The 25,684-nt window shown below is 56.3% G+C and overlaps 3 protein-coding genes across 4 annotated transcripts in view; 2 read left to right on the forward strand and 1 right to left on the reverse strand.

Moving 5' to 3' along the window:
• Window positions 1–1,186: 1,186 nt before the first annotated feature.
• NUDT1 (nudix hydrolase 1) lies at window positions 1,187–7,180 on the reverse strand. 2 transcript variants are annotated; one of them, XM_043456251.1, is made up of 4 exons: window positions 6,975–7,180; window positions 5,128–5,293; window positions 1,664–1,809; window positions 1,187–1,476 (listed from the first exon to the last, which is right to left on the reverse strand). In XM_043456251.1, the coding sequence occupies exons 2-4, from the start codon at window positions 5,277–5,279 to the stop codon at window positions 1,304–1,306; spliced, it is 471 nt and encodes a 156-aa protein (XP_043312186.1). In that variant the 5' UTR covers window positions 5,280–5,293; window positions 6,975–7,180; the 3' UTR covers window positions 1,187–1,303. The 2 variants fall into 2 exon arrangements, with proteins under 2 accessions (XP_043312186.1, XP_043312185.1); XM_043456250.1 differs by having other exon boundaries at window positions 6,674–7,158.
• Window positions 6,776–12,733, forward strand: MRM2 (mitochondrial rRNA methyltransferase 2). The gene is made up of 3 exons (XM_043456249.1): window positions 6,776–6,822; window positions 8,844–9,133; window positions 11,491–12,733. Exons 1-3 carry the CDS (start codon window positions 6,815–6,817, stop codon window positions 11,931–11,933), a joined length of 741 nt encoding a protein of 246 aa, XP_043312184.1. The 5' UTR covers window positions 6,776–6,814; the 3' UTR covers window positions 11,934–12,733.
• Window positions 12,734–13,997: 1,264 nt separating this feature from the next.
• The window catches only part of MAD1L1 (mitotic arrest deficient 1 like 1), a 233,028-nt gene continuing 221,341 nt past the window's right edge, over window positions 13,998–25,684 (forward strand). Inside the window, exons 1-5 of the mRNA XM_043456237.1 lie at window positions 13,998–14,251; window positions 16,854–17,016; window positions 20,132–20,272; window positions 22,348–22,527; window positions 24,924–25,048. Of these exons, the coding sequence (XP_043312172.1) occupies window positions 16,867–17,016; window positions 20,132–20,272; window positions 22,348–22,527; window positions 24,924–25,048 (596 nt within the window). The 5' untranslated portion in view covers window positions 13,998–14,251; window positions 16,854–16,866. The remainder of the gene's footprint in view (window positions 14,252–16,853; window positions 17,017–20,131; window positions 20,273–22,347; window positions 22,528–24,923; window positions 25,049–25,684) is intronic.

Consider the following 25,684-nt stretch of genomic DNA (forward strand, 5'->3'; position numbering starts at 1 on the left):
CGGGTCACCGGGCGAGTTCTGGCACCAAAGACTCGAGATCCTGTTCCGGGGTGACCGCTCCTGGAGGACTGGGTCCCACGTGGACACGGGGAGCACGCACTTCTTTAGGGGCTGCGGGGGTGGGGGGGGGCGCTTCCTAGTCTGCATCCTCCTCACCCAGGAGAGGTGGCATCAGGAGGCTGGGGGCGATGGGGGCATGCTCTGTCCCCCTGCCGGCAGCTGGGGACGAAGGCGCCTTTTCCCCAGAACCCCCGCCCCCCTCCCCACCCTGGGCTGCTGGATGCGGGCTTTCTGATTAGTGTTTGCCGGGGGAGAGCGAGGAGAGGCTGCTCCTGGACTGAGGTCCCCACACCCTCTGCGTCCTTCTTGCTCCCAGGCTTTCCTCGCCCCCAGGGAGAGCCTGGCCGCGCCCGGGAAAGGACACCGGTTCTGTGACCCCAGCGGGAGCCCCGGTCCCTCCGCGGTCCGGGAGGACTAAGCGTGGCCTCGTGGGGTGTGCCCTCAGGCCACGTCCCTACAGCCTGTGTCTGGCGGACTCGGTGTGACTCAGCCGTGGCCTAGTTGCTGGGCGAAGCCGTGGAGGGGGGGACTCGGCCGAGCCCCGGCCGCCGGAGCTCAGGGCGGCCCTGCATCTGAGGCCTTTTTTCTTGCTTTGTGCGAGTCGGTTTATGTATGAAGCACTTTATGAGGCTGCAGGAGTCAATGACCACCACATCCAATTAACTGGAATTGTTTACAAATGAGCTACATTCCGAGATTTTTATCAGTGAACTTACAGGAACAACTATCATTAAACATATTTATAAAAGCTGCGTCAGGCTATGAGTCTGTGTGTGACAGATTGATGACCCTCCCGCGCCCCCCCCAGGGGTCCGAAGCCAGGATGGGAACAGCCTGCCTCGGGGGTGGGAGGGCAACCAGCTGATGGCAGATGAGACTGGGGTGTGAGCCCTGGGCACTGACCGGCCCTCGGCTTCCCCTTATCTGGGGTGGGTGGGGGTGGGAGGAGACGGCCCCTAGCACACCCTGGGACCCCTCACACATCCCCGCGGGCCTCCCAAGCCAGCCGGGCCCTTGCCCTTTGGGCCCGTGTCTCTGCCCATCCTTGTCTGATGATGCAGGTCACACCCTGGCACGTCTGGAGGCTTCCCGAGGACAGACTGGGCGGGTCATGGTGAGGCCTGGCGGGAAGTGTCAAAAAAGTTTTATTTGCGTTTCCATCCAGCCCTGCTCCAGACAGACTGGAGGCCAGGGCATGGCCAGGCAGGGGTCTCGGGGTCTGAGGGGGCGAGCCGGCGCCGCCCTAGATGGCGTCCACCTCACGGAGTGTGTAGTCCAGGATGGTGTCCTGCCCCTGGAACCTGAAGTAGCCGCGGAACTTCTTCCTCTGAAGCAGCAGCGGGAACCAGTAGCTGTCGTCCGGCCACATGTCCCTGAAGGGGATCTGGTCCAGCCGGAACCACTGTGGGCGCATCTCTGCAGGGGACGAAAAGGCAGTCACCGACGCCAGCCTGGATCTCAGACTGACTTTCTGCGAGGGCTTCGCTGAGTTGCTCCGTGCAAAGGGCTTGGCATCCTGTGCTATTTCACCCGGGCGACGGGACTTTTTACAGCAGAGGAGGGAGCGGGGGGCGTGGGGCCGCCTCTCCCGGCCTGCACTCACCGTCGCTCTCCACAGGCGTGCCCTGGACGCTGTCCGTGCAGAAGACGTGCACGTCCATCAGCTCGGGGTCTCCCGTGAACTCAAACGTGATCTGGCCCACCTTGTGCAGCCTGTCCACGGTCAGCCCACTCTCCTCCTGCAGCTCCCTGCGGGCAGACGGGCGGGTGGGAGGCGACAGTGAAGTCGAGGCGCCTGCGTCCACGTGGAACCAGAGTGGAGATGAGTGGATGGAGGCGTGGAGAGTGCATGTGTGTGGCCAAGGGGTCGGGTTTGGGACTGCTCTCTCGGGCGCTCAGATGCGCCCCCCACCAGCTGAGCACCTGGGGGCACAGAGGGGCAGCCCTGGCCTGGCCCCGCGCGGCCGCTTGGTGGTCCCATGGGGGGGAGGGCCGCGCTAGAGCCAGGAGCCCCCACCCGCCCACTCAGCTCCTCCTGCAGCCGCCGGGTCCCGAGCCAAAGCCTTCCTGCCCAGAGTCCCGCTCTGGCCTGCCCTGCGCGGAGCTCCCCATCAGCCCACAGGTTCCTCTAGCCTCGTTCCCAGAGCAGGGGTGGTTTTACCTCTTCACCAAGCAGACATCCCTGCCCTCCCGCCGAGACCTCATGCCTCATCTGAACTTGATTGTGGGGGAAGAGTTCGGGCCTTCCTCACTGTGCCATCCTTCTCAGGACCCCCCGCCCCCAGTTCTCTCCCTGACCCCTACCTGTGCTGGAGGAGGGGCCGGGGGCTGGTTGCTCCACCTGAGCTCACAAGTCAGCTGATTCACGAGGAAACGAGCATGCCCCCCCTAAACATGCGTGCCTGTTTAACAACACTTCCCCAAGCCGTATACGTGCTGTAGGCATTTCAGCGAACACACGTGGCCTGGTCGCCCAGCAAGAACCCTCATGACCACTGGCATCTTCCCTTCGGGTCTCTGTCCTTCGAAAACTGCAGACAGCACCTGTACCTGGGACCTGTGCTTCTCACACAATCCACGCCTGCAGGAATCCAACCAGTTTCTCTGCCGTGGTGTATCAGAGGATAAGCACCCCACCAGCGCATCGCGAAACCTTCCTGCCTAGCGCCCTTAGGCACAGCCTCTGCCCCAGCCCCTCCCCTGGCCTGCTTCTCGCCATCTGGGACCGCGCTTTCTGGAGGGTCTGCTGTGGGCTCTGGGGGCCCCACGAGCCCTGCAGCCGTGAAGCTCAGCGCCTGTGTCTCCTGTTAGCGACTCTCACTTCCCCACTGCTCTGAATTTATTTCTGTGGCTGTAAAACTGTTCTAATTATGTCTGACCTTTTAGAGCTGTAGGTTATAAAAAGGTCTCTTTAAGCTCTGATCTCGGAGTTCTGTTAGGAACACAGTGCATAATTACTTCCTGTGCCCACGACTAGGAGTCAGGGAAACCAGTGTGTTCATTAAACATGCACGTTGGGTTAAACGGTCTTATTTAAACAGTCCCCGTCCTGAGCCTAGACTCTGCCCTAACCTCCCCGTGAGGCCAGGAGAGGAACTGGGTCCACCTGCTGCTATTCAGTACGGCCCGAGTGATGTTCCGAAAGCCGGAACGTACTCACTGCAATGATTAATCAAAACTAGACATGACCTAAAAAAATGAGTGTGTTTTTGCTAGTGGGGGTGCAAATGGCTCCCCAATTAGACGTAATAGAAGCACTGAGCGGGGCCTCCCCACCTCTGGCAGCAGGCTGGCGGAGCTTGTTTTTAAAAACGTCACCGACTGATTCACTGTTTTGACTAATTTGGGTTCATCTTCCCCGAGTCCATGGGGGGGCATGAAATATCAGTCATCTCCTCGGTGTCAGAGCCAAGGCTCCGTTTCAGGCCTGGATAATCAGGCAGCCGGAGATGATACTGTTCCAGTTCTGCTAACGTGTCTGATTGCATCTCTGGGATGTTCCCCAGATGGCAGGCAGGGAATAGGACGAGTGACACTTTAAACCAAGCCATGGACAGCCGAGCGCCCCGGTGGGAGCGGGGCGGAGGTGCGGGACCCTGTGGTCCGGAGCCCGCTGCGGAGCTTGAGAGCCCGCCTGCTCTCCCTCCCCCAGCCCGGCCTGCGGGAGTTCTCTGAACACCACGCTCTGCGTCCTCACCAGCTCTGGGAACGCTGGCCAGGACGGCGGGCCTGCTCCACACCCAGAGCCCGAACCTGGCTGCAAGGTGCCGCTGGCCCCCACGTGCCAGCAACTGACCCCCCCAGGAGGAGAATGCATCTTCCTTGGGGCTCAAGTGGCCCCCCCCAAGTATGTCCTGCACACAGGAAGACAGAGCCAGCCCCACATGCCACCCGAGTCTGCAGGTGAGTGAGGAGTGCACGTTAACCCAGGCCCTGAAGTGGGGCCCACCCTGGAACCCCAAAGGGCAGGGCACCTGACACCAAGGCTGCCGAGACCTTGCCCGTCAGAGCGGGGCCGCCACTGAGGAGCAGCTACACGCACGGGCCAGGAAAGGAGCCAGAGCCGCCCCAGGGGCCGGGGGGCTGACTGCAGAGCTGGGCGCACGGCGCTGCGGCCTCGTGGAGCGGGTCTCAGCCTCTGCCTTGGGCATGGGGACGTGCCACCGTCTGACCTCCCACCTGCAGGGGCTCCGCAGTCCTTTGTCAGGGGGTGTCCTGACGCGGGGGGCAGGGATGGGAAGGAGGCGATGGACCAGACCGTGTGGGCTCAATGGATGACACAGGGTGTTGAATTTATCCCCACGAGCCTGAGGGACAAGAAGGCAAAGAGGCTAAAGTCTGGAGGGCTGTGTGACCTCGGGCCTGCTCCGTGTCTCTGGGCTTCAGTTCTTGCCATGGGAATGTAGTTGGTGTCGAGGAAGAACGGAGACTGTCAGTGAAAGGTCCCAGATACGCTCATCATCAGCTCCCCTGAACCAATGAAGAAGCCAAGTGACTGGCCAGCCCCTTGGCTAGAAAGAAGAAACCATGACTTTTCCACCCAAACCACCACCACACAGCAGCAAGCCAAGGTATACTCGGCCTGGACCACGTGCCAGGCCCCGTTCAGTCCTCACGCTTATTTTCTCACTAAATCCTCATAACAATCCTAAGAGGTAGTTGTGGTGGTGGTGGTTTAGTTGCTAAGTTGTGTATGACTCCTGTGACCCCATGAACTTTAGCCTGGCAGGCTCTTTTGTCCATGGGATTCTCCAGGCAAGAATACTGGAGTGGGTTGCCATTTCCTTCTCCAGGGAATATTCCTGACCCAGGGATAGAACTCAGGTCTCCTGTATTGTAGGCGCTCTCCTGCATTGCAGGTGGATTCTTTGCTGACTGAGCCACCAGGGAAACCAAGAGGTCGTAGATACTATTATCCCCACATTGCAGATGAAGAAACTGAGGCTCAAGGATTCAGCCTGTGCTCCAGGTCACATGGCTCTGAGTGGTCAGGGGTCTGGCTCTACAGCCTGAATCCTTGTCCCCTGTGGAAGCTGGCTCTGCAGTCGGGCCTGCCCCTCCCCTCACCTCTTGGCCCCGTCCTCGATGGTCTCTCCTTCTTGAACTTTGCCCCCAAAGCCGTTCCACCGGCCGGCCCCGAAGCCTCGTTTCTTCATGCCCAGGAGGACTCGCTGAGGCTGCAGCACCAGGACCAACGTGTAGAGCCTTGAGGTGCGCATGGTGCCCGTGGGTTCTGTGAGGAAGGCAAGGGGCTGGGTCAGCTTGATTTGGGGTGTGGACAGGGTGTGGATGGAAGCATGGGCATTTTGGTGGCCAGGTGGACTGGAAATGTGTCCTGGAGAGCAGGGAGAGGTGACGGCCAAGTTCTGCCCAATGTGGCAGATTTTCTGGGGCAGATGGAGACCTGGCCCCCCGACCCAGTGGCATCAGCCCTGGGCCCTTTGCTTGCTGGGGTGATGCAGGTCAGGCAATGGCCAGGTCGACCCTGCCTCTCTCCTTAGCGCAGGGCTGTTCTTGCTCCTGCGTCCACATCTAAGCCCACCTGGCATGAAATGAACCATGCTTTTTACCCAATGGTTCTTGCGTCTGGCTTTTGGTCTTGGCCTTTTCATTATGAGGCCTTCTGGTTATTGGGTTCTGGTTTCTGCCTCCCTGCAGCAGCAGACCCCCAGATTCCCAAGAAAGGTACAGCTCTGATCGTGGAGAGCCCACCCAGCGAGGCCTGGTCTGTCTCCCCTGCTATGACAGGTTTTCAGGTTCTGCTCACAACCACTGCTGCTCTGGGACCTGGTGCTCAGGGCCTGGAACGCCGCTCCTGCCTGAATGTGTGTGTGTGTGTGTGTAGGGTCCAGAGAAAGACCTGCAGGGGACATCTGGTCACTGCTGGAGACATGCTGGAGGTCCAGGACCGTGCTCCCTGTCCACCCATCCTCATCCTGGTCTGGGGCCCACACTGGACAAGAGGCAGGATTCGGGACCAGGGATGCTCCTGGGAAGTTACGGTGTCCGAGAACAGGGACTGAGGCCTAGGTCCCGGTGCTGGCGGCCGGTTGTGCAGAAGTGGGTCTCTGGGTCCAGCTTCCCTTTAACCTGTGGACTTTGTCATGTTGCTGACCTGTTACGGCGCAAAGCCCTGACTTCCTAAATTAGTTAGGAATCTCAGCTGTCAGTTATTAGGCACGGATCATATACTTTCCAAAACGTATCCCACTTAACAGACCCAACAACCCTGTGAGCTGAGACTTGGCTTCTGTTTTCAGCCAAGGAAACTGAAGCTCAGAAAAGCTAAGTCTGACAGAAAATCAAACTCCAGAGCCAGTACCGAACTCTGGGTCTACCTGCTGTGGAAGTCCAGTTGGCCACAGCCTTGGCACTACCGTCAGGCGGGTCCCCAGGGTGCCCACTTGACGTCAGGGGCCAGGCGGACCCCTTTCTCAGCAGGGTGTCCTCTGAGCGGGATCACCGGTCCACTGAGGCCCGTGACTAGGGCTTAAAGAGACAACACGCCGTCGAGCGCCAGGCTCGGCTCCTGTATCTGGTCGCCCGTGTAGGGCCTCCAGCTGCCCTCCGGCGGGTCCCAGGCCCATCCCCGGCGGCCGCATACCCTGCTCACCTGTGCTCTCGCACCCGCGCTCACCCAGGCCCCGGCACTGAGCGCGCCTTTCGAACCCACGCGCCGCTTCCGGGGGCGTGGCCTCGGGCCGGAAGTGAGACCGGCACTTCCTGTGGCGGCTGCGGGAGCTGGTCCGCGTCCATGGCCGGGTGAGCGGTGAGGCGGCTGAGGCGGGCGGTCGGTGGGCGCGGCGGCTGGCGATCAGTGGGAATTAATGGAGCACCTACTGCATGCGTGCGGGAGGCGGAGTGGCCAGACGCCGGCCCCATTTTTCGTGTCCGAAAAGGGGCTCAGAACTTACCTCGTCCTGCCCGGAAAGGGGTCGGGTCAGCCCCAGCGAGATGACTAGAGCGGACCGTCTGTGCTCGGACCAGCCAGGGCTCCCTAGGAGCGACGGCGGGCCGAGGGCTGGAGAGGCCTTTAGGGAGAGGAGGGGGCGCTGCTGTTGGAGGTGTCGCTCTTGCAGAGCACCGCAGGCCTGAAGCGTGTGTCACGGAAACGAGAGGCCCGTGTGGCTGGACCCTGGTCATGGGGTGGGGCTGGCGGTCAGCTGCCCACATCAGGTGGACCTGGGGTGTGCAACTCCCCTCTCCACCGTTCCGCTGACGGTTGGAGTTAACTCGGCGCCCAGGACCACTATGCCCTCTTTCCCTGAGGCTCCTTACGCCTTCTGAAGGCAGCAGTTCAAAAGTATTGTCTCCAGATCTTTGTCAACATGTTTTCATTCTGAGGGAACTTCGCCTGGGAGCCATGGGACTAATAATAGTTCTTTTTTTTTCCTCAGAAGAAAAGAATGTAGATACTTTGTAGGGTTGTTCTGAGAGCTAAATAAAGGGAGGTGTAGATAACCCATGGCAGTCAATAAACTTAAAAGCCCCACTTTCCAAAGAGGCTTGAAAATTGCCCTTCTGAGTTATACACAGGGCAAGTTCAATTTTATTAAGAAATGTGACAGGTTGGTCAGACCCTGTGCTGCCCGCCAAAGCGGTGGAAGTAAGTAAGGCAAAGGACCTGTCCTCCTGTGTTTTTTTTTAAATCTCTTAAAGCCCAATGAAAATTTGTATCCTGTGAGAAAGAATGTTCGTTTCATGAAATTTATCAGTGTTTTCAACCAGTACTGGGAAATCTTTGGTTGGTACAAAGTGACTATCATTACCATTTGAGATTTTCTTGTGAAGAAAACTCGGGAGAGAAAAACATCTTTTGACCACAGAGGAGAGGCCTGCTGGATTAGTTTGCTCAGGTTCCTGTAACAGGCACCCCAGGATGGGCGAATGAAAGAGCAAGAAATTTACTTGCTGAGTGTCTGGAATCTGGAAAACTGAAATCAAGTTGTCAGCAGGATCAGTCTCTGAAGCCTCTCCCCTTGACTTACAGACGGCCGTCTTCTCCCTGTGTCTTCATGTGGTCTTTGTCCTGTGTGTGTCTGTGTCTTGATTTTTTTCTTATAAGGACACCAGTATTGGATAGAGCCCACCCATTTACCATTTAAGGTAGTGGTAAAGAACCCACATGCCAGTGCAGGAGACATAAGAAATGCGAGTTCAATCCCTGGGTTGGGAAGATCCCCTGGAGAAGGAAATGGCGACACACTCCAGTATTCCTGCCTGGAGATGCCCATGGACAGAGAACCCTGACAGGCTACAGTCCATAGGTCGCAGAGAGTCGGACACGACTAAAGCGTCTTAGCACACACACATGACTTTATTTTACCTTAATTACCTCATTAAAGACAAGTCACATCTTGAGGTACTGGGGGTTAGGACTTTCTCATATAGACTTTGGGCTTCCTATGTGGTGCTAGTGGTAAAGAATCCACCTGCCAATGCTGGAGACATAAGAGACAGGGTTGGATCCCTGGGTTGGGAAGATCCCCTGGAAATGGCAGGAAGGAAATGGCAACCCACTCCAGTATTCCTGCCTGGAAAATTCCGTGGACAGAGGAGCCTGGTGGGCTACAGTCCATGGGGTCTCAGAGTTGGACGTGGCTGAACACACATGCAGACTCTGGGGGATGTGGGTCAGCCCATAAAACCTTTCCGGCTGTAGCCTTGTCAAGTCACCTCTTCCACTTGGGCCATAGAGACCCATCTCTAAAAATGTGCGGGTTGAACTTGGGGCCCCACTGGCCTATGGGATGCCAACCTGCTTGCTCCCTTTTCCTCACCAGGTCCTTGAAACTGGTGTGGGCTTCCCTTCAGCGTCAAAGGTTCCACACCACTGGCAGTTGCTATAAGGGCCGGACTGGCGCTGAGCACCTGTGGCTGACGCGGCATTTGAGGGACCCGTTTGTGAAAGCTGCGAAGGTGGAAAGTTACCGGTGTCGAAGCGCCTTCAAGCTCCTGGAAATGAATGAGAGGCACCAGATCCTACGGCCTGGCCTCCGGGTGTTAGACTGTGGGGCCGCTCCTGGCGCGTGGAGCCAGGTGGCTGTGCAGAGAGTCAACGCTGCGGGCACAGGTGGGGCCTCCGCACTGTCTCAGGGGCCTTCCGACCACTGTGGTTTGGATGCAGGCTGGCCGCCCTCTTCAGGGCGCACAGAGCAGCCAGGTCGCCTTGTGAAAGCACATGCTTCTGCGTGCTGGTTTAGTAGGAATGATACAAACAACACTGACATTTTCAAAATGAAAGAGGGAGGTAGAAAGGGGGAGTGAAGGTGAAAATCACCTGCGACCACACCATAGTAGCGTGTAGGCCGACACGCTGGTGTGTGTCCTGGGCCTGTGCTGCTGATGTGTGGCCTCAGCAACGAAATCAGACAGCCGTCTGTAAGTCAAGTCTCTTTCCTCAGCAAAGAAATCGCAGCGATTTCTTTTTGCTTGCTGATATAGCGACATCTTCCCTTGACAGGACAACTGAATCAACCTGGGGGTTTCCTGGAGTTGCTCCTGGGGCTGCCCAGGGAGCCCTCGTGGTTCTGGATTCTCCACTTTGGCCCAACTCGAGGGACTTAGTTCTTATCTCTTTTATATTTGGGGGTTTTAACTAAGAACATATATATAAAAAAGCTGCCTCTGACTAATAGATCAACCAACTATCCATACAAGGTAGAAAATGATGCCGTCCGTTTAAACAGCTGCATACTATCCCAGATAATGATTATACTGTTGGTATTCAGCCAGTTTCCTCATCATGGGCATCAAGATTGCCTTTGAGTCTTTTGTAGGTGAGCAGTGCTAAGGTAGCAATCCTTACCACTTGTATTTCCTACTGTAACTTCTGAGGGTACCACCTGCACGGGCAGGTCACAGAGATCTCTCCCATACACCTTAGAATGGGTGTGTGTGCCCATCTTCCTGATGAGAAAATTGAGATCTACAGGAGTTTAGTGACCTGCAGAACCAGGCATGCCACTCCCTGGGTTTTGTCATCAGTCTCTAATCTGGGTAGGATGCCTCAAGGGGGTTTAGAACAGTTTAAAAACATTTCTTACAAGCTCAGTAAATGTTTATTGTTCAAGTGAATGAATCTGTGTCAAAAACTTCAGTTCATTTTCCCACCACTGAGTCTATCCACAGACTTCCTAATGACTGAGGGTCCGGTCCCCCTAATTGCTCTTCAGGAGAAGCAGGAAAACAGCTAAGTTTAACCTGTAGGAAGAGGTGGGAGAAGCAGAGACTGGGTACATAAAATGGCTTGGGTTCTTTTACTCCCAAAAGAAGTTGCAAAAACGCAACCAAAGCCATTTGCTTTTATTTATTTATTTATTTATTTTTTCTTTTCTTTTCTTTTTTTTTTTTTTTTTGCCATTTGCTTTTAGAAGGCACTTCCTGGGGCTACAGTACGTGGGACGTTAAAGGAACGAGCACAAGTGCGTAAGGTGGGAGGAGAGCTGTCCCACTCTCCAGGGCTGAAAGCAGAGAGTTTTCGCCTTTGAAAAATGAGGCACCCTGCAGAATAGCTGGACTTCTCATCTTTAGATAAGATCAAATACCCTGCCCCTCACCCGCAGAGCAGCCTTTTTACTAAGCAGAGAGCTCGGAGTCTGTGACTGTTCCTTCATGGATCCACCCTGGTGTGTAGGGAGTGGTGCTGGGAGGGGCTGGGGGGAGGTCGAGGCGGGGGGCAGTGGCCTTGCAGGCAGGAAATCCCCTTTCAGGTGAAGTGAAACTGACATCTTTTTATTTCACAGCTGGTATCACTCAGACATGGGCAGGGTATGTTTTTTACCTTATTTAGCATCTGTCCACTTTCCCTGTTTCTTGGCTTGATTCTAATAGTTTCTACATTGAAAGAAATTGGGTTAAACTTCAGGATGGATTTGTTGATTTAATCCAGAGGCTCTTTATATAATAATATGTCCTTCTCTGTTTTAGTTTATCAAAAAGACTCCTCAGAGATAAGAACCCTTTTAACGGAGAGCAAGGCTCAGAGAGTGAAATGGAGTCAGAGGTGGGGTATCAAGGCCAGGATGTGGCCCCATGTCTGCCTGTCCCCTGGGACAGTCATGTTGCCTCTCCCAACCTCAGTTTCCTCAGATGTAGAGGGAAGACCACCACTCCCCGCCCGCCACATGTTTTTCTAGGAGGAAAACCCTGTGTGCCCATTTTTGCACATTAGTTCTTTTTCTTGGTCCTGACTTATATACATATATATATATATATTTTTTTTTTTTTTCTTTAGTCTGTGCCATGTGGGATCTTATTCCCAAACTAGGGATCGAATCTGTGTCCCCTGCATTTGAGGCACACACTCTTAACCCCTGGACCGCTAGAGAAAGTCCCCTTTATCTCTGTTTTATTATTTTGTTACATTTACTTTTTGTGGGATGATTTCGGGGTGTCAGTGAGTAAGTACCTTCACCATTTCTTCCTTAGACCCCAGTGCTCCTGTTGGCTTTGTGCTTGGGGTAGATCTTCTCCACATATTCCCCCTGGAAGGAGCAACGTTTCTGTGCCCTGCTGATGTGACTGACCCTAGAACCTTCCGGAAAATCCAAGAGCTGCTTCCTGGTGGGAGAGCAGACGTGATCCTGAGTGACATGGCACCCAACGCCACAGGGATCCGTGGCCTCGACCACGACACACTCATTAGCTTGTGCTTGTCCCTTCTGGACATGGTTCCAGATGTCCTGCACCCCGGGGGGACATTCCTTTGTAAAACCTGGGCTGGAAGTCAGAGCCATCGGTTACAGAAGAGACTGACTGAGGAATTCCAGAACACAAGGACTGTAAAGCCCGAGGCCAGCAGGAAAGAATCATCAGAGGTGTACCTCATGGCCACACAGTACCGAGGGAAGCCGGGAGGTCTGAAGGGCTGAGTGCTTGCTCTGCTGGTTGGCTTTTTCACTGCAGATGTAGCTTGAGCTCTATCTGAAGTGTGGCTGGGGAGATCCGAGCTGGATCTGGGATGCAGCAGGCAGGACAGATGGGGGACCTTTTTTTAAGACAAAACTATATTCAGTGTTCACGATATATGATGATATAAAAAAATGGTCGCTATAACATGATTTGTGAAGAGTTACCATGAGAAAGAGACAAAGATAAAAGGATGAAAAGACTGGGATGCATAAAAACACTGAGGCAGAGAAACACATAGCTTTATGGAATTTTCTCACCATGGTTAGTATGTTACAGGGGAACTGGCTTCCATCATTGCTGCAAAACGATCCCCAGGTTTCCAGGTGTTATTTTGGCTATACAGTGTAATGTAGAAAAATCTGAACCTTCAGTCAGGGTTTGTTTCCATCTTTGTGGTGAATGATCCGAAAATACTTCGAGCAGTGAGAGCTCCTTAGGGAAGACATTTGGTATGAATTATGTACGGGGTGGGTGGGGGGACGGGGGGGCAGTGTGAAACTGGAAATGTTTCTATAACACGCCAGGCTCCAGAAACTTAAAGGTAATAACCAAAGCATGCAGACACATGGTGTGTTTATTTCCTTTTACTCTCTTCCAGGAACTCAAGGCTATAAAATAACACAGGGTGTAATATTTTCTGGAATTTCCATACTTAAAAAAAAATTGATTTCTTTGAAACCATTTTCTGGAGGAGTGTTCATCCCTTAAGCGTATATTGACTGTGATGATGATTAAATCTTGTTGACTGAAAACAAACACACAACCTAAAAAGCTGGGAGTTATTTTTATTTGGCAGCTAAAACTGGGGACTTAAGCCTGGGACACAGTATCTCAGGTAACTCTGAGGGACTGCCCCGAAGAGGTAGAGGAGGAGCTGGAGTATATGGGAGTTTTCGGAACAAAGACCAGCTGCTTGGAACAGCAAAAGATTTCTGGTTAATAAAAAACTAGATGTCTCTAAGAATTGAGTGCTTTCCTATGTGTAGGAAGATGCAGGAGTCTCAGGCTCACTGAAATTCTTCCTTTGATGTGTACCTCAGCTGCCTGGGCCAGTGTGCTGGGCTTTCTCACCCTGAGTCTCCTCAGGGTGCACTGTCGGGGCTGGAGGTGGGGTGGCGTGGGGTGGTGGCAGCTGCAGAGTCTGATGATTTGGTGGCCGGCATTACGTTTTTGGGCTTCCCTGGTGGCTCAGATGGTAAAGAATCTGCCTGCAGTGCAGCAGACCCATGTTCAATCCCTGGGTGGGGAAGATTCCCTGGAGAAGGGGATGGCTAATGACTCCAATATTGCCTGAAGAATCCCATGGACAGGGGAGCTTGGTCGACTACAGCCTATGGGGTCACAAAGTGAGACATGACTGAGCAACTGATCTGTTTTCACCCTGAGCTCATCCTTAGGAGTGGCTGAGGGCTGCAACATTATTTACTGATATGGCAGGCAGCGTTTTTAGTCCACAAATCCCAAGGATAGCTGGGGAAGAAATGGGGTCTTAGGGAAGTCCACATCCATGAAGTAGTCTGCAGGCCGGCCTTATAAAATTTTTTTTCATCTTATTTTCACTTGCCCCGTGTCCTACCTCCACATCCTTTTTCCTTCTGGCTACACAGATTCATGGTTTACTCTCTGGAAATGCGGTGCAGACCCTCGGGCGCTTCGCTGGGGTTGCGGAGGAGGAAGAAGGGACTTGAGAGACCCCTTAGTAGACGCAGGCTGGAGGGATTCCAGAAAGGACCTGCTGGCTGTGTGCTGACTGCGCCCCGCCCTTGCTCCCTGGAGAACGGGACCCAAACGGCGGCTCCGCACCCCAACAGCTCCCAGGGCTCTTGGAGGACAGCTTAGTAGCATAGTATTTCCTGTTTTTCTTTTCTTAGAGAAAAGTAAAAACGCATTAATTAATTCAAGCAAACACCGTAGTGTCAAAAGCTGCGGACTAGTCAGGAGTGCAAGAAAGTTTGGCCCCAGGAGGCCACCGTTGGGCGGTGCTATTCCACACAAGACAGTGCAAGACAGCCGTCCGGTGGAAGCCTGGCCAGCGGCGGACAGGGGCACCAAGGAAGAACCGCGGGCCGGCCTTGGTTCTGAGCGTGCTCCGAGCCGCAGCATCCCGGGCGTGGGACGGACGCTGACCCCCGGCATCCGCCGACCCGGAGCTTTACAGGCAGTCTCGCCCAGATCTCGCGAGAGCGGAAGCGCACGTCTCGCGATACGCGGGCTCGGGTGTAAAAGAGGGAGATCTGAGCCGCGGCGGTGACGGCTGCAAGCTGACTGAGGCGGTGAGGTGAGCCGCCAGGGTCCCGGGCGGGGGCCTGACTGAGCCGGAGGCGGGTGCCCAGCAGAGCCGGCGGGAGTCGGGCAGGGAAGAGGCTGGGGCCACCCTCCGGGCCTCCTCTGGTGGCTGTGAGCCGGCGCCCCTCGGCGTGTCCGCGTCCTTCTCTGAGACCCGGGCCGCCGGGCTTTTACCGGCGCACCCACTGTGTCCGCCCGCTCACCGGGCCGGGGTCCCTGCTGCGCTCCGTGCTCTGTCCTCTGAGCATTGGCGTCCAGTGCGCCCCCTCCCCCGCCCCAAGACTTCCTCTCCGAGAGGAGCTGGAAACGGCCGGGGCAGAGGCGGCTTCGGAGGAGAGGGGCTTCAGCGATCCCCCCACCGCCGCCCCCGTCCCGAGACGGCGCGGTGCACTCTGAGGGGCTCTTCCTCAGTTCCTTGCGAGTTGACCGCACTGTCGCCTGCACCTCTGCACCTGAGCGGTCAGTGTGGGGTGCCACTACTTCGTTTTCCACCTGGGGAACCCGGTGGGAAGATAGGAAGCGCCTTGCCCACAGTCGCACTCTTGGCAGGTAGTGGGAGGGGCACTTGGATTTCCTCTCCCGTGGAAGTAGGAGAAAGCAGGTAGAGGAGCGGTGAACTCAGCAGGCCAGCGAAAGCGCCCGGGGCGCTGAGAAGTGGTGCTGCAGGTGGTGAGGATCCTTGTAATGTCTGTAGGTTCCCTCTGGACGGGGAGGGCACTAGAGAGTCAGAGTGCTCTGCACTCCAGCTCTGGGTTCCGTCCAGAGCAGCTGACATCCAGTGGTGAGGCTTCTGGAAGACCTGAGTCTCCTGGATACAGAGGATGGTGTTTGAGCTCCCACCTTCTCCCTTGCCTTATGGAGCGGCTTGGTTCCAGGCAGGTGAAAAGGCGTGTGTTCTTTTCATTCTTGTGTATAAGGTGCATCAGCTCTCACAGGGGACGCTGTCTTGAGAAGAGGGTATATTGGCTAAATTTCCCATTGCGGGAAAGTATTAGTTCAGTTCAGTCGATCAGTCGTGTCTTAACTCTTTGCAACACACGGACTGCAGCACGCCAGGCCTCCCTGTCCATCACCAGCTCCTGGAAAGTATTGTGGCCCCGGTCAAACAGTGATTTGCCCTGTGGAGCAGAGTGCTGCTGCCTGGCTCCACGCGGGCCGTGTCGCTCTACCAGACCCACAGTTCTCTTGAGGGCTCCTCCCGGATCTCTCTGCCAGTTCATTTTCCATTTGTATGAAGGACAGGTGGCGAGAACAGCTGTGTTGGGTGAGAGTGGAAAGGACAGACTGCAGAAAACAAGGGCTCTGCGTGCACAAGAACAGTTGTTGTTTAGTTGCTAAGCCACGTCTGACTCTGCGACCCCATGGACTGCAGCCCACCAGGCTCCTCCGTCCATGGGATTTCCCATGCAAGAATACTGGAGTGGGTTGCTGTTCCCTCCACCAGGGGATCTTCCTGACCTAGGGATCAAATTCAGGTCTCCTGCAATGACAGGTGGGCTCTTTACCACTGAGCCACCAGGGAATCCCAGTGCACAAGGTCAAGGTTCTTGTTAAATGGGAAATTCAGCATCAAATCAAGACTCTTCACTTTTTTGGAGGTGGGGAGTGGGTTGAGGGCAGGTGTTTTCCATCTGATACTTAGGGGTCATCAGTGGGAGCTGGCTGCTTGCCTCGGAGGAACAGGGTATGCACCTGGAAGAACACCTTTTGGCTGTTCACTGTGCTGGGACACTTCCACCCTTTCTGACCGGTAGACGGCCTGGTGCGAGGCTGGGATTAGCACAGGTGTAGGGATGCAGGTTCTTTGCTGCTGCTTGTCCTTGGCCTTCACACCTTTGCCTGTGGAGCACGGTCGACCTTAGGGCCAGACAGACCTCAGTTCTGTAACTCTGGAAGCCTCACCTCTCAGATAATATTCAAGAAGACCTGGTTCATCTGCCCAGTCTGAGGAGTACAATGACGTATGTGAAATTGCAAGCAGAGTGACAGTTACACTCTGTGGGGATGGCTGTGCCATCTGCGTTTGGAGCCTTCTCTTGGGCCCTGTAATCCTCCGAGCCTTGAGAAGTGGGGCCCTCAGTTTTCAGATGAGGAGATGGGCCCCAGAGGCCTTGGTGCTTACTAAATGTCAGGTGCCTCTCTGTGTGGTACCTGTCTGAAAATGGCAGCGATGTCATTGTATAATTAGCATTGTGGTGGTTGTCATCCTCACTGCCACTGTTGGGTGCTTTGTTTCTGATTCCGGGAAGCCAGGCTTTTTGTGAGTGCTTCTGTGGGAGGTGTGCCACCTGACTGCTGAGCACCTCGTCTTGGGAGCCATCTGTCTGTCCTGCTGGTCTGCCGGTCAGCACTCTGATGGTCAGCAGCTTGGTGGCATACTGTCTTTTTATGCCTCCATTTCTTCTCTGAGAAACTGGAGGTATGGGCTCCCAGTTAACTCCGAAGAATGTGGTTACAGACGCTGGAATATTTTAAGGGTTCTGAGAGAGCATTAGGGGAGTGGGACTGCCCAAAGGTACCCTCTGACCGGGCAGCTGGCCATGGTGATGGCACATCAGAAGGCTCCCTGTGACTCTTCCCTTGTTTTTTTCCAGAAGGGAAGTAATCATGGAAGACCTGGGGGAGAATACCACCGTCCTGTCCACCCTGAGGTCTTTGAACAATTTCATTTCTCAGCGAGTGGAGGGAGGATCTGGACTGGATGTTTCTGCCTCTGCCCAAGGCTCTCTGCAGATGCAGTACCAACAGAGCATGCAGGTGAGTGGTATGTGTTGGGGTAGGGGCCTTCAGGAACAGACACCTGCCCTTAGGTACGACTGAATCAAGTTCCAGAAGGCTCAGGTGAGCGGTGTGTGTTGGGATAGGGGCCTCTATGTACAGACACCTGTCCTTAGGTAGTACTGGATCAAGTTGAGGCAGGTCAGTGTTTTCTCAGCCTGGAGGCCAGCTGGCCATCTTCCGCATCTCCAACATGGATATTCATAGTTTTGGAGGATAGCTAGAGGTCATGGTCTGGCCCTGAGATGTCCTGACTCAAAAGCCTGAGATCACAGCACCCCAGAGTGGGCCTAGTGTTTAGTATTGCACTCACACTGTGAGCTCACAGACACTAGAGATAGGATTGGAAGGCCAGTTCATTTCATTGAGGAATAAAATCCTAAACTGCCTGGGATTGCGACCACTGGAATTGTGCAGCCAGCTGCTGGCTTCCTTGATGGTGTAACACATAGGAAAGCTGTGTGGTAAGGCTAGGCCTTGGCCAGCTGGGCAGGAAGGGCAGGGCAGTGAGAGAAGCCTTGGGCAGGAGATGGTCTCAGCCTAGGGAGGCCGTTTGCACATCTTGGCTTCGGTCTGCCAAGGGGTCGTCTTTACACTTTGGCTTTGATTATTGTCTCATCTCACTTTAGTTCGAGTGCTCGGCAGTGCTCCCTGGACATGGCTGTAAAGGCTCAGGTCTTCTGAAGGACTTTAGGTTCTGGTGCGCTGTGGGGTCAGTGCTCGCTGGGGCAGGGATTGCAGGGTCCACACAGGGAGGGAGTGTGGTGTCTGAGCCTTGGCCCGGCCCCTGGCCCTCCGTAGGGGCTGCGTCAGGCGACCCCTGGCTTCTTTGCTTGAGTCCCATCTCTGGTCCATGTTGGCTGTGCTGCCGCCGCCTTTCTGCCGGTGACCTGCCCTGGGGCCCTGTGTCAGATGAGCCAGGAGTTTCTGTTGCTCCGGGAGTCCTGATGAGCCCATGTCTGGTGTGGTACGACAGAGGCTGGTGTGTGTACGCATTCACTGACTGAATAGTTGAATTGTACTTACTCTGTGTTTGTTGGTAAGCTAAGTTGCTCACTGCCCCTTTTTGGCATGGACTGTTCTTTATTCTAAAATTAGGTCATTTATATTTGTTTTTGGTGTTAAAACACCTTTTTGGAAATAGTGGTGGAAATAGACTGTAGTTTTTTTTTTTCTTTATCTTTGCTCACTGGCAAAATATGAAGTTGGCAACTTTGGTTTAAAGAAGTGTTATAACTTTGTTGATGCAGCTCTCTGGTAACTTTCAGCCTGTCGGAACTAGAGTCTGGGATTTCCACGGTCCCAGTTCTCACTTGGCTCTGACTGGAACAGCTTCCCCGGGGGGGGGTCAGTAAATGAGAGCTGTAGCCAGAGTGAGCTGATTAGAGCCGTGGGGCGCAGGACCTGCCTGGGAGGCCCGACCTCAGACGTGTCCTGTCTCAGGAGTCCAGTCAGCGTTCCCTCTCTTTCCTGCCAAGCCTGGCAGGTCAGAGGACAGAGCAGCTGCAGGTCTGCGAGTCTGGAAACAGAGCAGGCTCTTGTCTGCTAGTCCCCGCCCCTGCTTCATTGTAAAGTTCCTGTTTCTGGCTGTGTGTCACTGCTGGCTTAAACATAAAAATGGGACTTTCCTGTCACTGCTCCAGGAAGATGTGGCCAACACATCTGGGTCTCTGGGACCCCTGTGTGGCACCTTCATACCTGGGGCTGGGGTCCCACCATCCTCTGAAGAAGCTGGGCCTTAGCTTCAGACTCAGAGTGAGACAAAAAGACTGAGTTTGATGGAGGGTTAAGTTAGGAATTCCCAAATGTCAGCAGGTGGGAATTGAAATGAGAGAATACATCACAGGGGTAAAGAAAGGGTGGGCTTTAGCTCCCAAAGGAAGTTGGGGGAGGGTGGAAAAGATGTCTTTTCTCCACCTGGGATTTCACACCTGTGGCATGACTGACATTTTGGGCTGGGTAACTTTTTGTTTTGCAGGACTTTCCTGTGCATGGTGGGATGTTTAGCAACATCCCTGGCTTCTCTCCGCCAGATGCCAGGAGCAAACACAGACTGCTGCCCCTTCTTGTGATGATCAGTAGTGTTGGATAACTTTAAAAGGAAGATTCTGATTTGGTATCAGTGGCGCGGCATGAGATTCTGTGTTTCTGTTAGGTGCCCCGGAGATGCCGTATTGCCAGACTGCAGGCCAGTCTTAGAATGGTTGGGCCCTAACCCACCTGAAGACAAGGCCCTGGCAGTTGGTGATTCTGTGGTACTGTTGGCTGTGTCTTCTGAGGCCCTTCAGAGCTTCCGTCCTCCCCTTATTTACTTACCCTCTGTGAGAGGAAGACTTCTGATGGGCCCCAGGCTGCCAGGCCCTGGCAGCTTCTCCCACTGAATTAAACACTTAAGTAGGTGTTGAGGCCATGGTGTTCTGCAGTTAGACTGAATAGCTCCAGTCAGCCGACCTCAAGGTGGGAGAGTGCCTGGGTGGGCCTGGCCCAGTCAGGTGAATCTTTTACATCCGGGTCCAGAGATCAGACAGAAGTCAGAGAGGCAGGCAGGAAAAGGGTTCCACATGTGCGAGATTCTCTCGGCTTTGTGGGTGGAAAGGCCCATGTGGCAGGGAACGTCACAGCTTCTAGACAGCCGCTTGGGTCTGCCAGCCAACAGGAAATAGGAAGAGGCTCCTGAGTTACAGAGAACATTGCTGCCGACTGTGTGGACTTGAGCCTGTTGATCAGCATCCCTGATCGGAGAAGCTGGCCGTGTGCCCCCAGCCATCTGACCCATGGAACTGATAGCCAGTTCATGGCGCCCAAGCTGCTGCATTGGTGGTAGTTTGTTAAACCGCACAGAAAATGAATAAGCCGGCACACAGTCATCTGAAAACGCACCTTCCTCTTCTGTCCTTCATCACCTTCCCTTCCCTCGCTGCTCCCGGCTCCTGTCTCCCACCTGGGGGCCTGGTGCTCTTTCTTCCGCGGGGCTGAGTGAGGGCCTTGTGGGGAGCAGGTGCTCAGTGAGGAAGTGGCGAGTGAGCCCCTCGCCTCGCTCGAGTGAGACACAGCTGCTGAGGATCTGTCTTTCCTTTGCATGGGCCCTGGTCAGTTGGAGGAGCGAGCCGAGCAGATCCGGTCTAAGTCTCACCTCATCCAGGTGGAGCGGGAGAAGATGCAGATGGAGCTCAGTCACAAGCGGGCTCGCGTGGAGCTGGAGCGAGCGGCCAGCGCCAGCGCCAGAAGCTACGAGGTGGGTGCAGGAGAGGCTGCTCCCGAGCATGCGGGTGTGTGTTGTGCCGGCCAGCCCGTGGGAAGTAAGCCCCCAGCCGGAGCTCAGGTGCGCCCCCTGCCTTCCTGGGCCCCCCGAGGCTTCGGGTCGGCTCTCGGGGGTGTCCTGGGTCCCCAGGGAAGGCATCACGAAGGGCTGGCTGCCGAGCCACGATGCCTGAGGAGGTGCTGGTGGGCGCGCTCTGCTGGACGCCTGGTTGCCCTCTCTGCTAGAGTTGGCATACAGGTCTGGCAGGAGTGCCAGGTGGCCTGGGTGTGGCTGGAAAGTCACCAGCTCGCATAAGAGCCTGAGGTCCAGGCTGGGTCTTGCACACCTGGTCACCCGGTCTCGGGCTGCCTTGCGGTGGCCTTGGCTTGCCCCCACCCCACCGCCGTTACCCAGAGGAGGTGCTAGGTCTTTTACTCAGTGCATAAATTCCATGCGTGCTTTGCTCTGATAACAGCACTTCGCCGGGGTTTTCAATAAGTGCTGGTGACTTATGGACATGCCGCCAAAATTTGGGCAGAGCACTGGACCAGAAAGCCTCTGGCCCCGTGCTTTTCCTGGGTGGGTATCTGGCGCCAGGCTTGCCTCCCGTGGCACATTCCCGCACTTTCCCGGTCCCTGTAGAAACAGCTGATGCCTTTGAGGGAGGGATGCTGATTGGATGTGTTTGACCCCGCTGTGCAGGTAGCTGGTTGTGGTGCCTTGTCGGGGCTCAGGAGCGCGGTACCCTGCAGGTAGGGTCCTGCTGCCTCAGCGCTGCCCCTGGTCCTCTTCCGAGTGGTGCTCCTCTGTGACGTGGGCCTTTGGCTGATGGTCTGGGTTCTCCTGGGAAGGACTGTTCTGGGGAACCTCTGGGAAGAGGAGAAGGGAGAGGCCATGGGACTCTTACAAGTACTGGAGTGAGTCACTGGGGAAATGGAAGGGTACAGGACTGATGGAACTTCTCCCTGGGGCCCGTCGCTGAACCTGGGCCTCCCTCTGCGAGGCCTTCCCTTGTCGGCCCCAGGCCTGGCGGAAGATGGCTTGGAGCCGTCTGAGCCGTGGTTTTCATGTTGTCCTTTGTCTCCAGCGTCTGCGATGGTTCTTCGGGGAATGCAGTTTGGTGGGGGGGTCAGCCTCTCCCCTGGAGAGACCTATTAGATGGTGAGACTTCGGTGTCCAAGGTCTGGGGACCTGCCTGGACTGTCGGGGTGCACTTGGGACCACAGCCCGAGCAAAGGGGCCCCGCCCTGCCCTGTGACGCGCTGATCAGGTCCCTGCATGGCCCCAGCCCCGGCTCCTGCGGCGCGGCGGGTCCCCTGGCTTCAGGGCCTCCCCGTTGTCTGGGTGGGAGCTTCTGTGGCTCGGCCTTCTGAGGTCAGAGGTCAGCCAAGCGTCGGGCTCCGGGTAGCCAGGACTTGGTGCCTTTGCCGCTGGGACTCTGGCTCCCACTCTGTGGCCCCTGAGCTGCTTGGGCTGAGGGTCACCCCAGTGGCCGACACTGGAACCTTGGGGCCTCCGGGGGTCATTAAGAGTGGGGAGTCTGAGTTCTGTGCCTGCCTTCCAGGGCAAGCCATGTGGCCCGGCGGGGACTGGTGCAGGGTGGCTCTGAAGCTTTGTGGAGCTGAGGCCCAGGGTCAAGTGTTCCTGTTTGCGGGCGCCTGTCCCTGCCGCCTGTCGCTGCCTGGCCACCCGCTCTCTGGGGGCAGTCGGCTCGTCCTGATGGGAGCCTGTGTGTGATCAGGAAGCTGCTGGAGCTGCCAAGCTCAGAGGCTCCTTCCCAGGGTGGAGCCTGAGTGAGGTTTCTGTGCTCCGTCCCCTCCCATGAGCAGTGGTCAGTGACGGGGGTGGTATGTGCCACGTGCCCTCCCGGGGGGCCTCTGTGAGACGTGCCTGTGTGCTGCGGGGCTACGCGCGCCCCTCGGAGGGGTCCTGGCTACAGCCCTGGGGCGGCTGAGGACTTGATGACCGGCCTCCTGGCGGCTCTGCTCTGAGTCTCAGTCCTGTCCTGAGGGTGGAGCTGGGGGCCTGCCTGCTCAGACTCCCCTCACCAGGCCCATCCTTCTTGGCAGCGCGAGATGGACCGCAACCAGGAGCTCCTGGCGCGCATTCGGCAGCTTCAGGAGCGGGAGGCGGAGGCGGAGGAGAAGATGAAGCAGCAGCTGGAGCGCCACAGGTTGTGCCAGCAGAGCCTGGACGCGGCCGGCAGGAGGCTGCGGGAGAAGGAGGACAGCCTGGCCGAGGCTGGGGAGGTGAGGGGCCGCGCCGAGGTGCTGCTTCTCGGGGGAGTGGACGCGGTCCCACTCCCAGCCTGTAGCTGCAGGCTAGTGTCCCTGGTTGATTCTGCTCTGCCTGCATTTTTTGCAGAGGTGTGATCATAGCAAAAATATTAATTTTCCATTTTGTGTTTTTTTGTTAAGTTGAATGGTTTTTTAGTCTTTGTAATTATGATTTTTAGTGGTTGATTAATCCATTTTCAGTCACCTTCAAGTGTTCTTTTTCCACACACACATCCTGGTATGGATACATGCGGGGCGCAGAGCTTCATGCAGGTCCTCTTTTTGTTTCTGTGGAATGATTTTTTTTGGACAAACCCCTCGGGGTTTGTGGGATAGTGTTATCTGATCACCAGTTACAGGACCCTGTATGGCTTTTGCTATCAGTTGCCATGCTCTGCTAGTAGCCATTGTTGAGGATTCTACTTTCACTGTAACCTTCCCTGTTCCCTGTTATGGATGGAAATACTTGGGGTTCCCCTCCCTCCGCCACCCAAGAAGATGTAAGTAGGTGCCTCTGGATTTCCATGTCTTTGGTTATTAGCATCTGAGAATCTCTGTGGAGCCAGAACGTGGGTGAACTGTGGCCCTGTCTCCACCAGCTGAGGCTGTGTGCATTTTAGAAACGGGCCCGAACGCTGCTGCAGGCGCAGGTTGGACTCCTGACCTTTCCTGTCCCTTCCCTGAGCCGCTCAAGGTCACAGGTGCCGTGAGGAAACGGATGAAGCGCTGCCGGGGGGAGCCTGGGGATCATTGGTATTCTGTCTCGCGTAGTTTTCTCTCCTTGATAGATCTTGGGAGCGGGCTCCAGGTTATTTTTGCCTTGGCAACACTGGAGAGCCTGTTAAGGTTGTTCCTACATCTGTCCTTTGATGTGGATGTTGGCAGGAGGGGCGCCGTGAGCAGCCTCAAGACAAGCCCTCCTCCTGCCCTGGTGTGTGCCTGCCTGTGCCCCACTGCAGGCTGTTCCAGAGGCGGGGGTGGGAGTCACGGGGCCGGGTGTGTTCTGCACACAGCTTCATGAAGGGCAGAGGTTGCAGAGCAGACAGCGGTGGGCCCTGGCAGGGCAAAGGTGGTGGCGAGTTGGGACGGAGCCCTGCTGTATTCCTTACTTTTCACTCCCTTGGAGAAGCCCCCCTCAGTCTGAATCCAGGGCTGTAAATCCCACGTGCACCCTGCCGGCCGACAGTGTTTTCTTGTCATGGTGCCCTGGTTTAGGCACTTGCACTCTGAGGCCGTCTTGCTGACGGCTGGGCTTCCCCACAGCTTTGTCCTCGTGGGGCAGGTGTCTGATGGCAATATTCAGCACAGCGCCGGTCTGTCTAATTCAGGAAGGGTTGTCAGAGGCTGTGTTTACTGTTACATAGTATGTTCATTCTTCTGAGTGCCAAGTTGATTGTTGTAATAAAGGGAACCATGCAGGATGTTAAGAGGGAAGGGCCCAGAGCCCCTGCCCCCTGCGGTCCGCCTCTCCGGGGCCTGTGGGGGGCCGTGTGGGTGCACTTACACTGCCCTGGGCTGGGCAGGTGAGGGCGTGCTGTGGCCGCCGTGTTTACACGGGGCACCCCATGCAGGTGTTGCTCATGTGGTGAGCTCGTTGGTCCTCTTGCCCTCGGCCTGTGGGTTGCTGTCTGGCTCTCCGGCTGACGGGGTGATGTTTCCGCTTGTCCACTTAGAGTGGCGCGCCTGCGGGCTGGCTTTGCTGTTGGAGGTGTGGTCTCTTGCCCCGAGACAGCCACAGTGGAGCCCCATCACCAGAAGGTTGTCTGGGGAGGCTGCGGTCTGCGCCCGTGTCCGCCCGGTGGGCTCGCTGGCGTGGGGCTGGGCTGTGGGCCGGCCCACCCCTGCCTTCCTCAGTGACCGCGTCTGGCCTGGGCACGCGGCAGGCTCTGCGGCACTCGGGCCACTCCTGTCCGTTCTAAGGACAGCCTCTGCACCCGCTCCTGCGTTCTTGGCGGGCGCCTGGCTGCTTCACAGGTACCATCTCCTGCAGAGCTGGGATGGGGCAGCTGGAGAAGGAATCCAGGCTGAGAGACAGAGCAGGTGTGGGGGGAGAGCCATGCGGAGCTGCCGAGGACGGGGGGCTGCGTGCACACGGCGGGAGGGGTGACCGGGGGTGCAGGGCCGCCCGGGTGCGGTCCGGCCCGTCGTGGCCAGCAGTGTCCTCATGCCTGAGGCTGTCTGTCATCGAGGCTCGGCTCAAGGGGCGGTCACAGGCTCTGAAGGAGGAGCCGGCTCTGTCCTTGCCCTCAGGAGTGGACTGGATGGGAACTGGCTCTCGGGAGAGCGTTGGCCCGTGAGTTTCTGTGTGAGAGGCTCCCCTCCGTGCCTGTGCCGGAGACCCGGGTGAGTGGCTTGCGTCTCGCTTTCAGACCATCACCGCGTTAAAGGGGAGGCTCTCGGACCTGCAGTGGAGCGTGATGAACCAGGAGATGCAGGTGAAACGCCTGGAGTCTGAGAAGCAGGAGCTGAAGGAGCAGCTGGACCTGCAGCACCAGTGAGTGGAGGGTGGGCAGGGCTGCCAACGTCCAGGGCAGGCGTCTTTCCCCCCGTGCCAGGCGAGCCTGGCCATCTGTCCTCCTGGATGCCGTCGGCCTGAAGCCTGCTGGGGCGTGCACTGGACTGGACGCCCACTTGTTATCCGTGTACAAGACCCAGGCTCGCTGTCCTGTGTGTGTCCTCATGGCCTGAGCACCCAGCGCCCACGAGCGTCGTGTGCACTGAAGCTCGGCGGGCCCGTGAATGCCCCACACATGCTGTCCTCCCCGTCCGCAGGCTGGGGGGCACACACTGAGACCTTGAAGCCAGGACTGTAAGTGCCAGAGCAGAACAGTGTTTGACGTGTTCCAGGAACAAGAAGTGGGAACAGTCCTTTCTTCCCTCTTCTCTGGGGGTGCCTGCTTGGCAGGAGTCTCCAGAGAAGGTATTAGATTTGAGCTGGGTTTTGAAGGCTGTGTGGGACATGCCTGGGCCTGGGGGGCCGTGAGTGGGAAAGGACGTTTTGGGGGAGGGAGCCTTCTGCTCACAGGCACGGCAGTGTGGCCGCGCTCGCCTGGAGGTGCGGTGGAGACACGCTCTCCTGCAGCTGGCGGCCTCTGCCTTATATCAGGTGTTGTCTTGGAGGTCTGGCCAC

This window comes from Cervus canadensis, chromosome 32, assembly GCF_019320065.1.
Source record: "Cervus canadensis isolate Bull #8, Minnesota chromosome 32, ASM1932006v1, whole genome shotgun sequence".
Lineage (NCBI taxonomy): Eukaryota > Metazoa > Chordata > Mammalia > Artiodactyla > Cervidae > Cervus > Cervus canadensis.

What these genes read in the sequence shown, in the direction of transcription:
- NUDT1 (XM_043456251.1), bottom strand. Translation starts at nt 5,279, where the DNA reads ATGCGCACCTCAAGGCTCTACACGTTGGTCCTGGTGCTGCAGCCTCAG. An exon ending in ATCGAGGACGGGGCCAAGAG is followed by an intron (nt 1,810 to 5,127) that starts GTGAGGGGAGGG and finishes GTCTGCCCGCAG; the next exon opens with GGAGCTGCAGGAGGAGAGTG. An exon ending in CACGCCTGTGGAGAGCGACG is followed by an intron (nt 1,477 to 1,663) that starts GTGAGTGCAGGC and finishes CGTCCCCTGCAG; the next exon opens with AGATGCGCCCACAGTGGTTC.
- MRM2 (XM_043456249.1), top strand. An exon ending in AGTCAACGCTGCGGGCACAG is followed by an intron (nt 9,134 to 11,490) that starts GTGGGGCCTCCG and finishes TTTCTTCCTTAG; the next exon opens with ACCCCAGTGCTCCTGTTGGC.